General features: G+C 39.2%; 1 protein-coding gene and 1 pseudogene across 5 annotated transcripts in view; both read right to left on the minus strand.

The window, feature by feature from the left end:
- SZT2 (SZT2 subunit of KICSTOR complex) overlaps positions 1-15,494 on the minus strand; it is a 73,231-nt gene extending 57,737 nt beyond the window's left edge. For 4 of the 5 annotated variants that reach the window (XR_013171008.1, XR_013171009.1, XM_077149976.1 and 1 more), the window contains exon 1: positions 15,412-15,494. Coding sequence is in view for 2 of the 5 variants with exons in the window: in XM_077149976.1 (XP_077006091.1) it covers positions 15,412-15,438 (27 nt within the window). In the remaining 3 variants the exon portion in view is untranslated. Of the gene's footprint in view, positions 1-14,656; positions 14,700-15,411 lie in introns of all 5 variants that reach the window. The other variant, XM_077149975.1, reaches the window with a different exon arrangement.
- Positions 7-14,649, minus strand: LOC143674365 (non-POU domain-containing octamer-binding protein pseudogene; annotated as a pseudogene).
- Positions 15,495-15,525: the final 31 nt, after the last annotated feature.

Below are 15,525 nucleotides of genomic sequence, written 5' to 3' on the forward strand. Positions count from 1 at the left end.
GGAAAAAAGAGATATCGATATACTTAAAAAAAAAGTTTCTTCAATTCCTAGTATATACAACTCTCCATGGAAGTAACTTGTCCAAGAAGCCCATAATCTACAAGTGGGAGGTGAGGCAGTAGAGGTGAAAAGCTTACCTTCATCCTCCTGCAAAGCATTTCCAGGGATTCAATGCTCAACTCTCTGCTCCCAATTCCCCCTATATAGAATTTCCACATTGTCAAATATTTATGTGTGAGTGTTTATATTATAAACTTCAAGCTCCTTGAGGGCAGAGAATGTGTCTTGTTCTAAGTTTGTATCCCTGAGCTTGCCACATTGCTTAATACAGAGCAGATATTCAACAAGTCTCTGGTACATTAAATGAATGCCAGAAAGTCCCTCTTAGTAAGCACTGACCACAGCAAACACTAAAGAAATCTTCACAGAGTGAATAGCAAACATCTCCAGCACCTTAAAATCAAACTGCTGTGGGTTACAATCTCCTCCCCACTCACTTTTCTGTTAACACTTAAGTTCCTTCCCTCCTTGGCCTCATAGGCAGTCAGTTCACTAATGTTCTAACAAGCATCAGTTCCCACGCCTATATGTCCTTGTCCTTCCTCTACATAAATCCTACCAAATCTGGACTCAAAATGAATTTAACATTCTCTCTTATCCACATGGTGGCTGCACCCTGACAAAAAGAAAGCTGCCACCTTGCCAATGGGGCCAACTCTAGCACATCATTCCCAGTACTTTCACTTCTCCCTGGTCAGCAACTTTTCCTTTTCCCCGCAGAAATTTCTCTAATCCCTCAAACTCCTCACTCCCAGAAGATAAACTAGTCTGTTGTTTCACAAAGAAAGTAATGGTCAAGTTATCTGAACTCCCTCAACGTCTCTTCCGGACTCTTAATTAAACCTTATCCATAACATTCCTTACAGATTGCCACAGAGGAAAAGACTACTCTCTTTCTGTTCTAGATATATTATAAACTTCTCCTTCTGCGTTCCTGACTAGTGAAGGGGAAAAAGCCAGGATGCAAGGATTAAAAGGGGGTAGTAATGAGAAATGAACAATAGTTAGTGAGAAATATAGTATTGAAAGGAAGTGAATAATTTCTTCCCCCAACTGGGGAAATATACATGAAAAAGAGATTGAAAAAACAACAATAAAGTCTATTCAATGTCAAAGAAGAGTGAAGAAAGCAGAGATACAATAGACACAGATAAAGAAAGTCTTCTTCTCAGGAAAGAGGAAGAAACTGATACTGGGAAACAGCAAGGATGAAAAATAAGGAAGGAACTCAAATATATTGAACACCTAAAATAAATATATTCAATAGTATCCTCAGAGGTTAAATGCAAGCATTTCCAACGTAGACAACCTGGATTTGAATCCCAATTCTGTCACTAATTAGTTATGAGATCTTGGGAAAGATACTTAACTCAGAGTGTCCTCATCTGTAAAATGCAGAGAATCCTAATACCAATCTAACAGTGTTGTGTTAACTCGGGGATTTATTCCTTGGAATGCCTGTTTCTTGGTTTTGTAATAAGCTGATGTTAAGACAGAGATTTTCTTGGGCTTCACCCCTGTTCTAGTTTGCTAGCTGCCAAAATGCAACACACCAGAGGCAGACTGGCTTTTAATAAAAGGGGATTTATTTCGTTAGTTCTTCAGAGGAAAGGCAGCTAACTTTCAACTGAGGTTCTTTCTTATGTGGGAAGGCATAGGGCGATCTCTGCTGGCCTTCTCTCCAGGTCTCTGGGTTCCAACAACTTTCCCTGGCATGATTCCTTTCTGCATCTCCAAAAGCCTGGGCTGAGCTGTGAGTGCTGAGATGAGGTATGCTGAGCTGCTTGGGCTGCACTACTTTGTGCTCTCTCATTTAAGCACCAGCCAATTAAATCAAACATCATTCAATGCAGCAGGCATGCCTCCTAGCCGACTGCAGATGTAATAAGCAACAGATGAGGTTGACGTACCATTGGCTCATGTCCACAGCAACAGAACTAGGTGCCTTTACCTGGCCAAGTTGACAACTGAATCTAACTGCCACATGTCTACCCCTTGTCAACTTGGCAGCTACACCCATCACCTTAAACAATATTAAGGTGCAAAAAATTCTCTTCTAGCAGTGGACCTATGAATCTCAAAACAAGTTATCTGGTGCCAATATGCAAAGGAATATATTCACAGGATACAGGTTTTCATTTCCATAGGGAGAAATTGGAAGGAACACAGATGTAAAACCTGCAGGGCAAATGCCATTGGATTTCAAAGTCTAAAAGTCATTTATCCTTTGGCTTTAGAAAGTGGCAGTCCTAACTTTCCAAGGGCCTATGCATGGCTGCCTCTTTCCAAATCAACCTCAGGGAACATCGAGGAGACCACCTTTTTCTCGGCTCCACTCTCTCCAGGCATCAGGGCCACACCTAGGCTCTCTGCCATCTCCAGGGCACACTTAAACCCTCCATGTGGTGGCAGCCAGGCTCTCCTCAGTCCCCCAAGGAGCATGCTGTACCTTCTCCAAGGCCTGAGGGTGCACGACGAGGTGGGAGACTCATCCTCGCCCTTTAGGGTAAACTCACACTCTCCATGTATATGGGTGGGTCCACTCCTGGCCGAAGTTTTTGGCTTCAGACCTGAGCTTCCATGGTTCTCACTCTGCAAACTCTAATTTCTCCCTTTTGTGTCCCTCTTTGTCCAGATTGGCAGTGGTTCTGTCTACACCAACAGTCTCTTCAAGCACTCCAGGACTTCTCCATCATTCTCTTCACAGTTCCTCGAAAATCTTCCCTTATTCATTTAAAAAGCTGTTCCAACATGTTTGGTATTTGCAAACAGCAGCAGCACCCCATTCTCCGGTACCAAATCTGTTCTAGTTTGCTAGCTGCCAGAATGCAACACACCAGAGACGGATTGGCTTTTTTTATTTCGTTAGTTCTTCAGAGGAAAGACAGCTAACTTTCAACTGAGGTTCTTTCTCATGCAGGAAGGCACAGGGCAATCTTTGCTGGCCTTCTCTAACAAATTGACAACCAAATCTAACTACCACATGTCGCTGTGCAGATTAAATGAAATCATGCATATGAAGTAGCACAATGCCTGCTATTCAAGAAAAACATAATAAAAGTCAACTATTACAAACAAATCAAAAGGGAAAAAACACATGATCATATCAATTGATGCAGAAAAAGCATTTGACAAAATCCAGCATCCCTTCTTAATAAAAACATTTTTTAAAAAAGGGAATAGAAGGAAACTTCTTCAACATGATAAAGGGTATATATATGAAACACCCACAGCTAACATCATACTCAATGGTGAAAGACTGAAAGCCTTACCCCTAAGATTGGGAACAAGACAAAGATGTCACCACTCCTATTCAACATCATGCTAGAAGTTCTAGCTAGAACAATTAGGCAAGAAAAAGAAATAAAAGGCATCCAAATAGGAAAGGAAAAAAGTAAAACTTTCAGTAATTTCAGATGACTTGATTCTATAGTTACTACAACGAAGCTTCTAGAGCTAATAAAGAAATTCAGCAAAATGGCAGGCTATAACATCAACATACAAAAATCAGTAGTGTTTCTATACACTAGTAATGAGTAACCTGAGAAGGAAATCAAGAAAAAAAATTTCATTTGCAACAGCAACTAAAAGAATCAAATATCTAAGAATTAATTTAACCAAGGATGTAAAGGACCTGTATTCAGAAATCTACAAAACACTGCTAAAAGAAATCAAAGAAGACCTAAATAAATGGAAGGACATTCCATGTTCAAGGACTGGAAGATTAAATATCATTAAGACGTCAATTCTACTCAAATTAATTTAGAGATTCAATGCAATTCTAATCAAAATCCCAATGGCCTACTTTGAAGAAATGGAAAAGCAAATCACCAAATTTATTTGGAAGGGTAAGGGGCCCAAAATAGTAAAAAATATCTTTTTTTTTAAGGCTTAAAATGTAGTTTAATAAGTCGATACTGCATTACTGCTCCATTTCTCGAAAAAACTCAAAATTTAAGGTGTCAGAGACAAATCGGGCATGGTACAAACCAATAAAACAATGCACAGCATAACTACCTAAGATAGGCAAGGCTAAGATAGGCAAGGCTAAGACCTTGAGCATACAGTAACCCTGTTTCCAAGATTGTACTAAGCCTATAAAGAAAAGCTGTGAATAACAACATCATAGACACAAAAGGGGCCATTCCTGGACAGTCTTCACCCAAGAAAAAGATGATGCAAGTTAACACAGGATATTTTTAAAGATATACTAAAATGAAAATCTATGAGAAAACTTCTTCAGGACATGAAGGAGTAATACATAGGCTATAACAGAACCGTATGTACGCTGTCTGTGATTTCTGTGGACATTTGCTTGAATTCTAATCTGGGAGTGAACAGAGCAATGGGGCTAAGGTTACTGGGTAACATTTGGTTTTTGTGGTATATGTGGCAGTGTCTCAGGTTGGGGGGCAGGAAGTATAAAAGATAGACAAAGAATGGAATGATCAAGATTAAAAGGGCTCTAACTGGATCCATATTTGCCATGGTTTCCCCAGGCCTCAACATCATTAACATCTGAAACTTCAGGAATGCACCACACAGAATTGATTTGTTACATAATATACCACACTGAACTGATTGATTTGTTAAATGCCACCCTCCCTTCCCTACCCTAGGTTTCTCTAGAGTAGTACAGAAAGGGAAAATCTAACTATTGGGAGGAATTCCTAATACTCTTCTAGGGAAGATTTCTGGTTGGTCCAAAAAGGGTCCTTCTTTTAAGGGTTTGGGAAACTAGACACTACAACCTTTTTAGCATTGGCGATGTTTGTTTGGAGCAAATTCAGCTCCAGGAGGTGCATGGTTGAATGCAGGTGGGGTTCCACCAATTGCCCCAATTCCTTCCACTGTAGCACCCTGGCCAAAGCGTTCAGTTGTTGGTGGGGTGAATCCCAAGGTTCCATCTGGCATCATAGTGGCTGGTCCTGGAGGAGCTGGAGCACCAGCTGGCACAGGAGCAGGGGGTATGGCACCTCTGTTGTTTATGCCCATAGCTGTCTGGCCCATCCGTATCTCCTACTCTCTCGTGTCAGGGAAGGTTCCCTTGAATCCTTCCTGCTATCGCCTCATCTCTTCCTCACAGCATCTGCGCTCCTCCTCCTGCCTGAGCTCCAACTGCTTTCAGTTTTGCACCTCTTGGTTGTGCAGCTCCTCCATCCCTCCAAAGTTTTTCTTGGTGCCTCACCAAATCCTGCCTCATTAGCATGGCCTGATGCTCATGGCAAGCAGCCTCCATCTCCATTTCCAGCTTCTCACAAGCTTCCTTGATGTTGCGGTCCAATTGGTCCTGCTGCTGCTTCTCCATCTCAATGAGTGCCTTCCAATGCATCACATACTCATACTCAAAAGAGCCAGGCTGAGCAAATCTGGGTGGCTGTTCTCACTCCTTGTGAAATTGCTGGTTCTTTATAACTAGCCTCTCTGGAAGTCCCTCTTCATCATCTAACTGGTCCATGGGCTCCACAGTCACAGGTCAAGGAAATGTGGTTAGCAGGAAAGAGCCTTCACCGTATCTGCCCAGAGCTTTCCGAGCAGCTGGCTTCCCTGAGAATTCAACAATGCCTTTTCCTGAGGGCCTTCCTGAATCATCTACAATAACTACAGTCTTCTCCACCTGACCAAACACAGACAAGGCCTCCTCCAGCAGTTCATTGGACAAGTGCACTATGGTAGGCAAAGCACACACGTAGCTGCTTTCCATGGAGGGACATGTTGTTCAGCTTCACTTTGGCAATCTCCACTAGGGTTCATGTTTTCAGGCGAATAAAGCCAAAGTCTTTATCCTTATGAATGAAGACCTCACCTGCTTTCCCATATTTTCCAAATAGTTTCCTCATTTGCTCCTCAGTGATGTCAGGATGAAGAGTGCTCACAAAGAGATGGCTATGTTGGGTAAAGGTCTTCTCTCCTGGTTTCCTAAAACTCTTCAGGTCAATAGTCAAACCTTCATTTTGGCTGCTGGCCTGTTGCCCATTTGCAGGTATTGGTGGTGGTGCTGGCTGCTGCTGTTGCTGCTGTGGGTGGTGCTGCAGGTGGCGATGTTGATGATGATTTCTCCGAGTACGGTTTTGCTTCTCCAGGTTAAAGGTTTTATTGCTCTGCATTTCTGTACCTCAACTTGGATTAGAGAAGGTAATCAAGTGTTTCCCAAGTCCCCTCTAACCTGGACTTCACCTCTACCGACTGTTTTCATCTCAGAGTAACAGCAATGCTACACGGCCTCTACCCGTTGTAAAAAAAATCTTGAAAAAGATGAACAAAATTAGAGGACTTGCTGCCTGACTTTAAAGTATATTACAAAGCTACAGTGGTCAATATTGCATGGTACTGGCATAAAGCAGAAACACTGATCAACAGACTCAAATTGAGAGTTCAGAGATAGACATACATTTATGGTCAACTGATTTTCCACAAGGCTGTCAAGTCCACTCAAATGGGCAGAACAGTCTCTTCAACAAATGGTGGTAGGAGAACTGAATATCCATATCCAAAAGAATCTCATACGTTATACAAAAATTGACTCAAAATGGATCACAGGCCTAAATATAAAAGAAAGGACAATAAAGCTCCTAGAACAAAATGTAGGGAAGCATCTTCAAGATCTTGTGGTAGAAGGTAGTTTCTTAGACGTGACACAAAAAGCACAAGCAATGAAAGAAAAAACAGATAATGGGAACTCCTCAAAATAGATTGTGTGCATCAAAGGACTTTGTCAAAAAAATGATAAGGTAGCATACTCCATGGGAGAAAATATTTGGAAACTATGTACTCAATAAGAGTTTAATATCCAGAATATATTAAGAAATCCTACAACTCAGTAAAAGGAAAAACAACCCAATTTAAAAATGGACAAAAGACTTGAGCAGATATTTTTCCAAAGAAGAAATACAAATGGCTAAAAAGCACATGAAAAAAGGCCCAATATCACTAGCTTTTAGGGAAATGCAAATCAAAACCACAATGAGATATCACTTTACACCTACCAGAAAGACCACTATTAAACAGGAAACTACAAGTGCTGAAGAGGACATGGAGAAATAGGAACACTTACTCACTGATGGTGGGAATGTATAGCTGCTGTAGAAAAGTTCGGCAGTTCCTCAGAAAGCTAAGTATAGAACTTCTATATGATCCAGCAATCCTGCCACTAAGTATATACTCAGAAGAACTGAAAGCAGAGACATGAACAGACATTTGCACACCAATGTTTATAGCAGCATGATTCACAATTGCCAAAAGATGGAAATAACCCAAGTGTCCATCAACAGATGAATATTAACAAAATGTGGTATACACCTACAATGGAATATTATTCAGCAGTAAGAAGGAATAAAGTCATGATGCATACAACAACATGGATGAACCCTTGAGGACATTAGATTGAGTGAAATAAGCCAGACACAAGGGGACAAAATTGTTTGATCTCATTAATATTAACTAATTACAATAAGCAAACTCAGAGAGTTAAAATCTAGAATGTAAGTTACCTGGAGATAGAATGAGAGTAGAGAATGGAGGAATAGATGCTTAATTTGTGTAGAATTTTTAAATAGATTGAATGTAAATATTTGGAAATGGATAGACGTAAATGGTAGCACATTATGGTGAATATAAGTGCACAGAATTATGTGCATGATGATCATTGTAAAGGGAAATTTAGGGTAGTGGATGCCACTAGAAGGAAAGCTAGAGGATAAAACATGGGTCAATATAACATAGTGAACTCTGTTGTAGATGATGATTGTGGTTAATAGTACCAATATAAAAATGTTCTTTCATGAACTAGAACAAATGTACATCACTATTTCAAGGAGTGAATAAAAGAGTGGTATATGGAGGGAGTGGGGGGTGGGTACACCTAACACAAACTATGGAATATAACAGTAATATTTTAATATTCTTTCATCAACTTTAACAAATGTACCACACCAATACTAATAGGTAAAAAAAAAAAAGGTAGAGATAAGGGGTAAGGTTTTTTTCTTTCTGGAGTAACGAAAATGTTGTAAAATTGACTGTGGTGATGATTCCACAACTCTGTGATTCTACTGTGAGCCACCAATTGTATATTTTGGATGGACTGTATGGTATGTGAATATATCTCAATAAAACTGCTTTTTTTTAAAAAAAGAAAGGGCATACAGCAGCAAGAAAAAAGTTAACTATTACAGATTATTACCACTATACTAGACTCTTCACAGTAAAATATTTAACAAGAGGAAACTGAGGTCCAAAAGGCTAAGTGATTAATACAATCATTTGAAACAGAAAAATGTCAAGCCCAGCATTAAGCTTTAAGGCCCATCTACTGAGAATGACAAATGGATGACACCAGGAACATGAGAAGAATATAAAAGATTTAAAGTGATCACAAGAAGGATCATAATGGGGTATTAAGTAGAAAAGATGGTTTGACATAATCCGAAAGACAGAAAGAAAATTTAAACATTGATATGATGTGATTCATTGTCATTTTGTGCTATGTCTCCATATCATCTAAAATTACACTCTGGGAAACACTACTCCCTATTATACTGCTTCCCTACACTGTGCTGAGGTAGGCTTTGGCTATGATTTTAGATTTTATCCTAAGAGTAAGGTCAAGATACTAAAGAGTTTTCAACAGGGCAGTAATATTTAAAAAAAAATATTTTTATTGATAAAACAAAATACAAACACAAACATTCTTTACATATAAACATTCTATGTATGGTGTACAATCAATGGCTCACAATATTATCACATAGTTGTATATTCATCACCACGATCATTTTTTTAGAACATTTGCATCATTCCAGAAAAAGAAAAAAAGAAAAAGAAAAAACTCATACATACTATTATCCATTACCCCTCCCTTTCATTGACCACTAGTATTTCCATCTACCCAAAATATTTTAGCCTTTGTTCCCCCTATTATTTGATTATTTTTTTATCCGTATTTTTTACTCATCTGCCCATACCCTAGATAAAGGGACCATCAGACGCAAGCATTTCCCAATCACACAGTCACACCATAAACGTTGTATCTTTATACAATAATCTTCAAGAAACAAGGCTACTAAAATACAGCTGTACAGCTTCAGGTACTTCCCTTTAGGCAATCAAATACACTATAAACTGAAAAGGGATATCTATATAATGCATAAAATAACCTCCAGGATAACCGCCCCCCATCTTTGTTTGAAATCTCTCAGCCACTGTCACTTAATTTTTTCTCATTTCTCTCTTCCCCCTTTTTATCAAGATTTTCTCAATCCCTTGATGCCGGGTCCCAGCTCATCCCAGGATTTCTGTCCCACGTTGTCAGGGAGATTTACAAACTTTGGAATTATGTCCTATGTAGGCTGGAGGGCAGAGAGTTCACCTACTGAGTTGGTTTAGAGAGAGGCCACATCTGAGCAAAAAGAAGTTCTGTGGGAGTGATTCTTAGGCCTAATTTTAAGTAGGATAAGCCTATCCTTTGTAGGAATGTTTCATAGGGGCAACTCCCAAGATTGGGGGCTTAGCCTATTGATTTGGTTGTCCCCATTGTTTGCAAGAGTATGAGAAATTCTCCAAATGGGGAAGGTGAATCTTTGCCCTTTTCTCCCCATTCTTCTAATACAGAATAAAGAATACTTCTTTATTCACTGTCCAAATCACTCTGGGATTTATCAGGGCATCACACTAACCTGGACAAACCAAGAATATCTCATGCCGTATTCAAGATTCCCTGTACTTACGGTGTTCCCCTAAACTGACCATACAAGTAAGATTAGGAAATGCACTACCCAAAATATAAAATTTGCACCAAATAAACATCTCTCTCAACAGGGCAGTAATATTATGTCTGCATTTTCAAAAGATCCCTCTAGCTACTAAGTGATCCATGGTTCAAAAGATTTCCTAAAGATCCAGGGAGATGAATGTGACCTAGACCAGAACCACTTAGCCATTCTGTGAACTGTTTGAAACCGGTCCACAATGACAGAAGGAATTAGGCAAGAATGTAAAACTACCACTGCCTTTCACCAAGAAAGTCTTGCGAAGAAAATAAAAGGTCAGCTGAACTAAGCAGTGAACTTAGTGATGTAGTTACACTGGAAGGGATCTTTGGGAGATAGGACAGACCAGACCTGATGATTAGTTGGAAGTGGTGACACGGGAAGAAAATAATAGAAAGGAAGATGTTAAGAATGACCAAAGTAACTATATGAACTCTTGATTTGAAACTTTTAGAATAAGTAAACTCAGTCAGAATCTGGAATATAGGGGATGGGGTGGGGATGGGGACTAGGAAGTTGAGGCTTAAGATCTATAGTGATCCTCAGGGATGGATGCAAGGGTAGCTCAGTGGTAGAATTCTCACCTCCATGAAGGAAACTCAAGTTTGATTCTCGGTTCATGTTCTTCCCAAAAAACAAACAAGCAAAACAAACAAACAACAAAACAAACAAACAAAAATTCAACAAATGGTGCTGCAATCACAGGATACTCACATGGAAAAATGAAGAAATGTGACTTTATCATACAGTATAAAAATATATATACAATTATATATATATTCCTATTTGGAATGATGGAAATGTTTTGCCAATGGATGGTGGTGATGGTAGTACAACATTGTGAACATAATAAACAGCTCTCAAATAGATTTCTGAATACAATTAGGGGCAGAAATATCAGATTGTATACACGGGAACAGCATAAAGAATTATTTCTTAAGGCATAGATTTTTTTTTTAATTTAATTCCGTTACCATATATACAATTTCAAGATATTTACTAACTTTTTTGGACATATACAATTATTCAATTAGACCTATTACATTAAATGAATTCAGTCCATTATTCTATTGTGAAGCTTAAAGTGTTGTTCTACCTTTTCTCTCCTGCTTCATTTTCCTGTTTATTCAATCAGTATGCCATCAAGTCCTCATCCAAGTACAAAAGGACAACAGTGCATTTATTCATTCAGTCAACAAATCTACAGCGAGTCTGCTACATGCTATATGATAAGTTAGGTCCCAAGTATACAAGAGAAAGCAAAATAGGCATTCCTGCTCTCATAATACCTTACAATGGAGGACAAAAACATATCAAACAATCATTCCGATTATCATATTATTACAAGTTCTCCAAAGGAAAAGAATGAAGTTCTATGATGGCATGTAACAGAGTAACCTAACCCAGGGCAGGGTCTGAGGAAAAGTGACCTGAAGGTTGAGCATGGGTTGCTAAATGAAGAGGGAAAGGGTATTTAAATGAGCACTGTACTATTAGAAAACTTTTTTCAGATTGCAAATTTTTAGTTAGTAGGTCACTCCATTCTACTACCATACATCTTCCATTTTTCCACTTTGTCTCAAAAGTTATTTAGAATGATGAACTGACTGTCCAAGGTCAAACAAACTGAAGTCTAGTTCATAAATCAGTTCTATAGAATCTACCCTCTTGAAGCCAAGAGCATTTGTCTAACGCAAGCTTTCTAGCAACATTCTCCCTTCTACATTATCCTTCAAAATTCAACAACTATATTTTTCAAACATAATCCCTAAGTTCCCTTTATATTTAAGATGTAATTTATCAGAACCAGAAAACTTAAGAACTAATTTTAAAGCACCTAGAATGGCATTTTTCATTCTTGGGCTTATTAAAAATGCACATTCTTAGGCACCATCCCAGACCAGCTGAATTAGTTGATGGGGCTCAGGAATCTGCATTTTAGCAAGTTCCCCAAGTGATTCCTTCATATTAATGTGTGAGAAGCCCTAAATTAGCTGTGTTCTCACTCCATCCACATTCGTGTGCAGTTTCAAATCCCCAATATTTAATACTCCTTGAGTTCAAAATGCATTACTCTTAGAGCAGTCTGACAAAGAAGACAAAGTAGGGTTTTTGGGGTGTGAGATTTGGATTCAAATCTGGTTTTATTATTTGCTATAATAGGTGACTTTGAACAAGTTACTTAATGTTTCCAGGCCTCACTTTCTTCACTGATAAATGTGGGCCAGAACATTTACCTTGTAAGGATGTTGTTGCAATGAAAGGGGAGTCAGAATAATGATAAAAGAAGCCTATTGGGTCACGGTGGCTCAGCAGGTAAGAATGCTTGCCTGCCATGCCTGAGGACCCGGGTTCGATTCCCAGTGCCTGCCCATGTGTTAAAAAAAAAAAAAGACGACTATCATCCTTTGGGGCATTTATTAAGGCCGACATATCATTAATACCAGGATGAATACCACACTGTCAGGAACTGTGTTGTATACCATGTGCACCAGGATGAATGAAACCTTGCCCATCTCATTAGTTTGTTGTTTTTTTGTATTCCCCCCTATATGATTAAGGTCAATTAGTAGTAGTAGTAGTAGTAGTAGTGGTAGTATTTTGTATGCTGTATGGTGGGGGTAACGTTTCATTCTTTTTCCATGTGACTATCCTTTTATTGCAGCACCATTTGTTGATTTTTTTTGGGGGGGGATGCATATATGGGGAATCAAACCCGGGTCTCCTGCATGGCAGAGAAGAATGATCAATTATTTTTTTGAACTTTTTCCAACCTTTGTGCTATCTTCTGTTAATAGACTCCCATTGAAATAAGGTAGTTTTTTTCTTTTGAATTGTTTGAAGCCTCCTTGCCATTATATTTACGCCAAAGTCCTGAATCTCCAGCACAGAGTCAAAGGAATCTTCTCCAATCTCAGCCTCATTTCTCACCAATACACCTCCCACTCCTGTCCCCAGGTTAAGACCATGCACTCTAGTGCTAGAGCACATAGGATCAAATGCTGGTTCTGCTGTCTATTAGCTGCACGACTTGATAAGAGTTATTTAAAATGCTCATGCTTCAATTTCCTCATCAGTGAAATAGGGAAAATAGTACCTATCTCCTGGGTTTGTTAAACTGGGAATTAAAAGATACTTAGTAAGCACTCAATAAGTGTTAGCTATTTTCATTGTCACATTGTATCCATGCTAACAGCTGTTTCCTCTCAGTTCCCTGAAAGCTCCAAGCTTCTTCGCCATTCCCTTTACTGGTAGTGCTCCCTAAACTTTCTCATAGGCAACTTCCACCCATTAACTTTCTCATAGGCAACTTTCACCCATCCTCAGGCTTCAGTTTAAATGTCATTCCTCCAAGAGGTCTTCCCTGAATCCCACCCCCTACTTAACAGAGTAGTTAAGAGGCCCTATTAAACATTCTCATTCACTCTGTATTTTTCCTTTGCAGTGCTTATTATAATTCAGTATGTGTTTACTCCATAAAGATAGGAAATATTTCTGTTTTATGCAGTTGTATCCATCCTGATACCTAGCACAATTCTGAGTCTATAGCAGCACTCATGAAATATTTTAAGTCTTTGATGAATGAATGATTTTCTAAATCTAGGGCATCTCTCTGACTATGCCCAATCATCCTCTCAGGACCATAACAACCTCTAAAAGTCAGTCACATTTTTTATGCCCAGGGGCAGCTCTCTTCATTTCCTTTACCTTCTAAGATAAAATTTTCAGAAACTCAAATCAAGAATTCAACAAATGCCTAACTTTTGGCTGAATGGAAACTCCCAGGAATGTGTGTCTTAACACCAAGTTACTTTAGACCTGCACTGTTCAATACAGCAGCCACTAGTCATATGGAACTACTGAGCATTAGAAATATGGCTAGTCCAAACTGAGATAGATGTGCTATAAGTTTAAAACACAAACTGGATTTTGAAGACTTGGTACAAAAAAAGAATGTTAAACATCTCTTAATTTTTTATATTGATTATATGTTCACATGGTAATATTCTGGAAATAATGAGTTAAATGAAACACATTATTAAAATTACTTTCACCTGCTTTTTACCTTTTTATGCAGCTACTAGAAAATTTAAAATTATGCCTGTCGTTTGCATATGTCTTTTGGACACTGCTGCTTTATTAGATTGTCTGCCTAAAAAGATATGCTGTATCTCCCCACTATATCCCTCCATTTCCTCTCATTCGAATCCATCCCTAAATGCAGTCCAAATTGTCCCATGGTTTCTCTTATCATTATTATTTTTGAAGCATATGTGGGTTACTTCACCATCCCAGTGAACATGTCAGATTCTTTTGAATAAGGCATAATTTCTATAGTCAGTCTCATCCATCTCCCAGTGAGCCAGAGATCTACCATACAGGGATTACAATTTATTGTTACAAACATTATGGTTAACACAGGATCTAGACTTAAGCCACCTGATTTTGAGTCCTGCTCCTGGCTCACCATTTGCTACGCAACTTTGTTACTTTTATATCTCTGTGCCTCAGTTTCTTCAAATATAAAAATGGGGATTATATTTAATCCAAATATAAAAATGGGGATTTTATGAAAAAGCTACTTCATATACAGTTGAAAGAATTAATTGATTTGTAAAGTGCTTAGAATAGTGCCAGGCATACAGTAAGTATTCAATAAATTAATGACTACATTTATATTATTACACACATCCCAGCCCCTTCCCACCTACTAGTACAATCGCTTGTAAAACTCAGCACTTTTCCTGGTGTGGTTCTTTCCATATCTAAGAATTCATGCTAAGTATTATTCTAACGCCAAAATCTTCTACTACCCAGGTGAATCGTACTGGAGCAAGGTAGTTAACCGTTCTCACTGCTCAGTTTCCTTATCTGTAAATGAGAATAGATATCGTCACGTTCCACGCACAAGTACTGAGTGACAAAATGTATATAAGTTCCTTGTATAATAATCCTTAGCATCTAGTAAATACTTCAAACGCATTTTCTGGTGTAACCCATCTGATCCTCGCAACGCCACATAAGGTAGATACTTTACAAAGAAGGAAACAGGATATGGGAAGATAAGACTGGCCCGAGGTTGCTAAATGGCAAGGCTAATATTGGAACGCAGTCTTATTCGACTCAAATGTTCTTTCACACAAAGCAGAACTACTTTTCCAAAAACCATGAGTGCTAGAATTATATTAATTTATTTGCTTATGGCAGTACAACTTTTAAAGAAATGCAGACACCGGCAAAGTAAGCCTACTATCGTGTTGTCACTGAAAAAAAAACACTAGAAGTTCAAACCACGGGCTTTGTTAATACCACTAATAGAATAAAGAGCCCTAAAAGCATTAGACCGGCGACGCTGATGAAATTTCAGTTAAAAAAAGCACAAAAATTTCGCCTCGAGACCCCGGGAAAGCTGCAGACCGCGGTGAAACGGTTCCGTTGTCAGGCCTTCCGGGGTTGGGCTGGTCCCTGCCAAGGAATACGCTGCCGGGCCACCCCCAGGCCCCGAGGAGACCACGACAGCGCCTGTCCGCCGAACCCTCCCACTCGGATCCAGGGATCCAGCGCTGGGCCCGCCCGCCCCTACCTCCGGCTCCGGGTGCTCCGAGGCCATCACACAACCCTCCCTCGACTGGGAACGCCGGTCCACCCTCGACCCCTGACCCGGCTACTCTACCCGCGACAGGATCCGGAAGTGAGT

This window comes from Tamandua tetradactyla, chromosome 2 (genome assembly GCF_023851605.1).
Source record: "Tamandua tetradactyla isolate mTamTet1 chromosome 2, mTamTet1.pri, whole genome shotgun sequence".
Taxonomy (NCBI): Eukaryota; Metazoa; Chordata; class Mammalia; order Pilosa; family Myrmecophagidae; genus Tamandua; species Tamandua tetradactyla.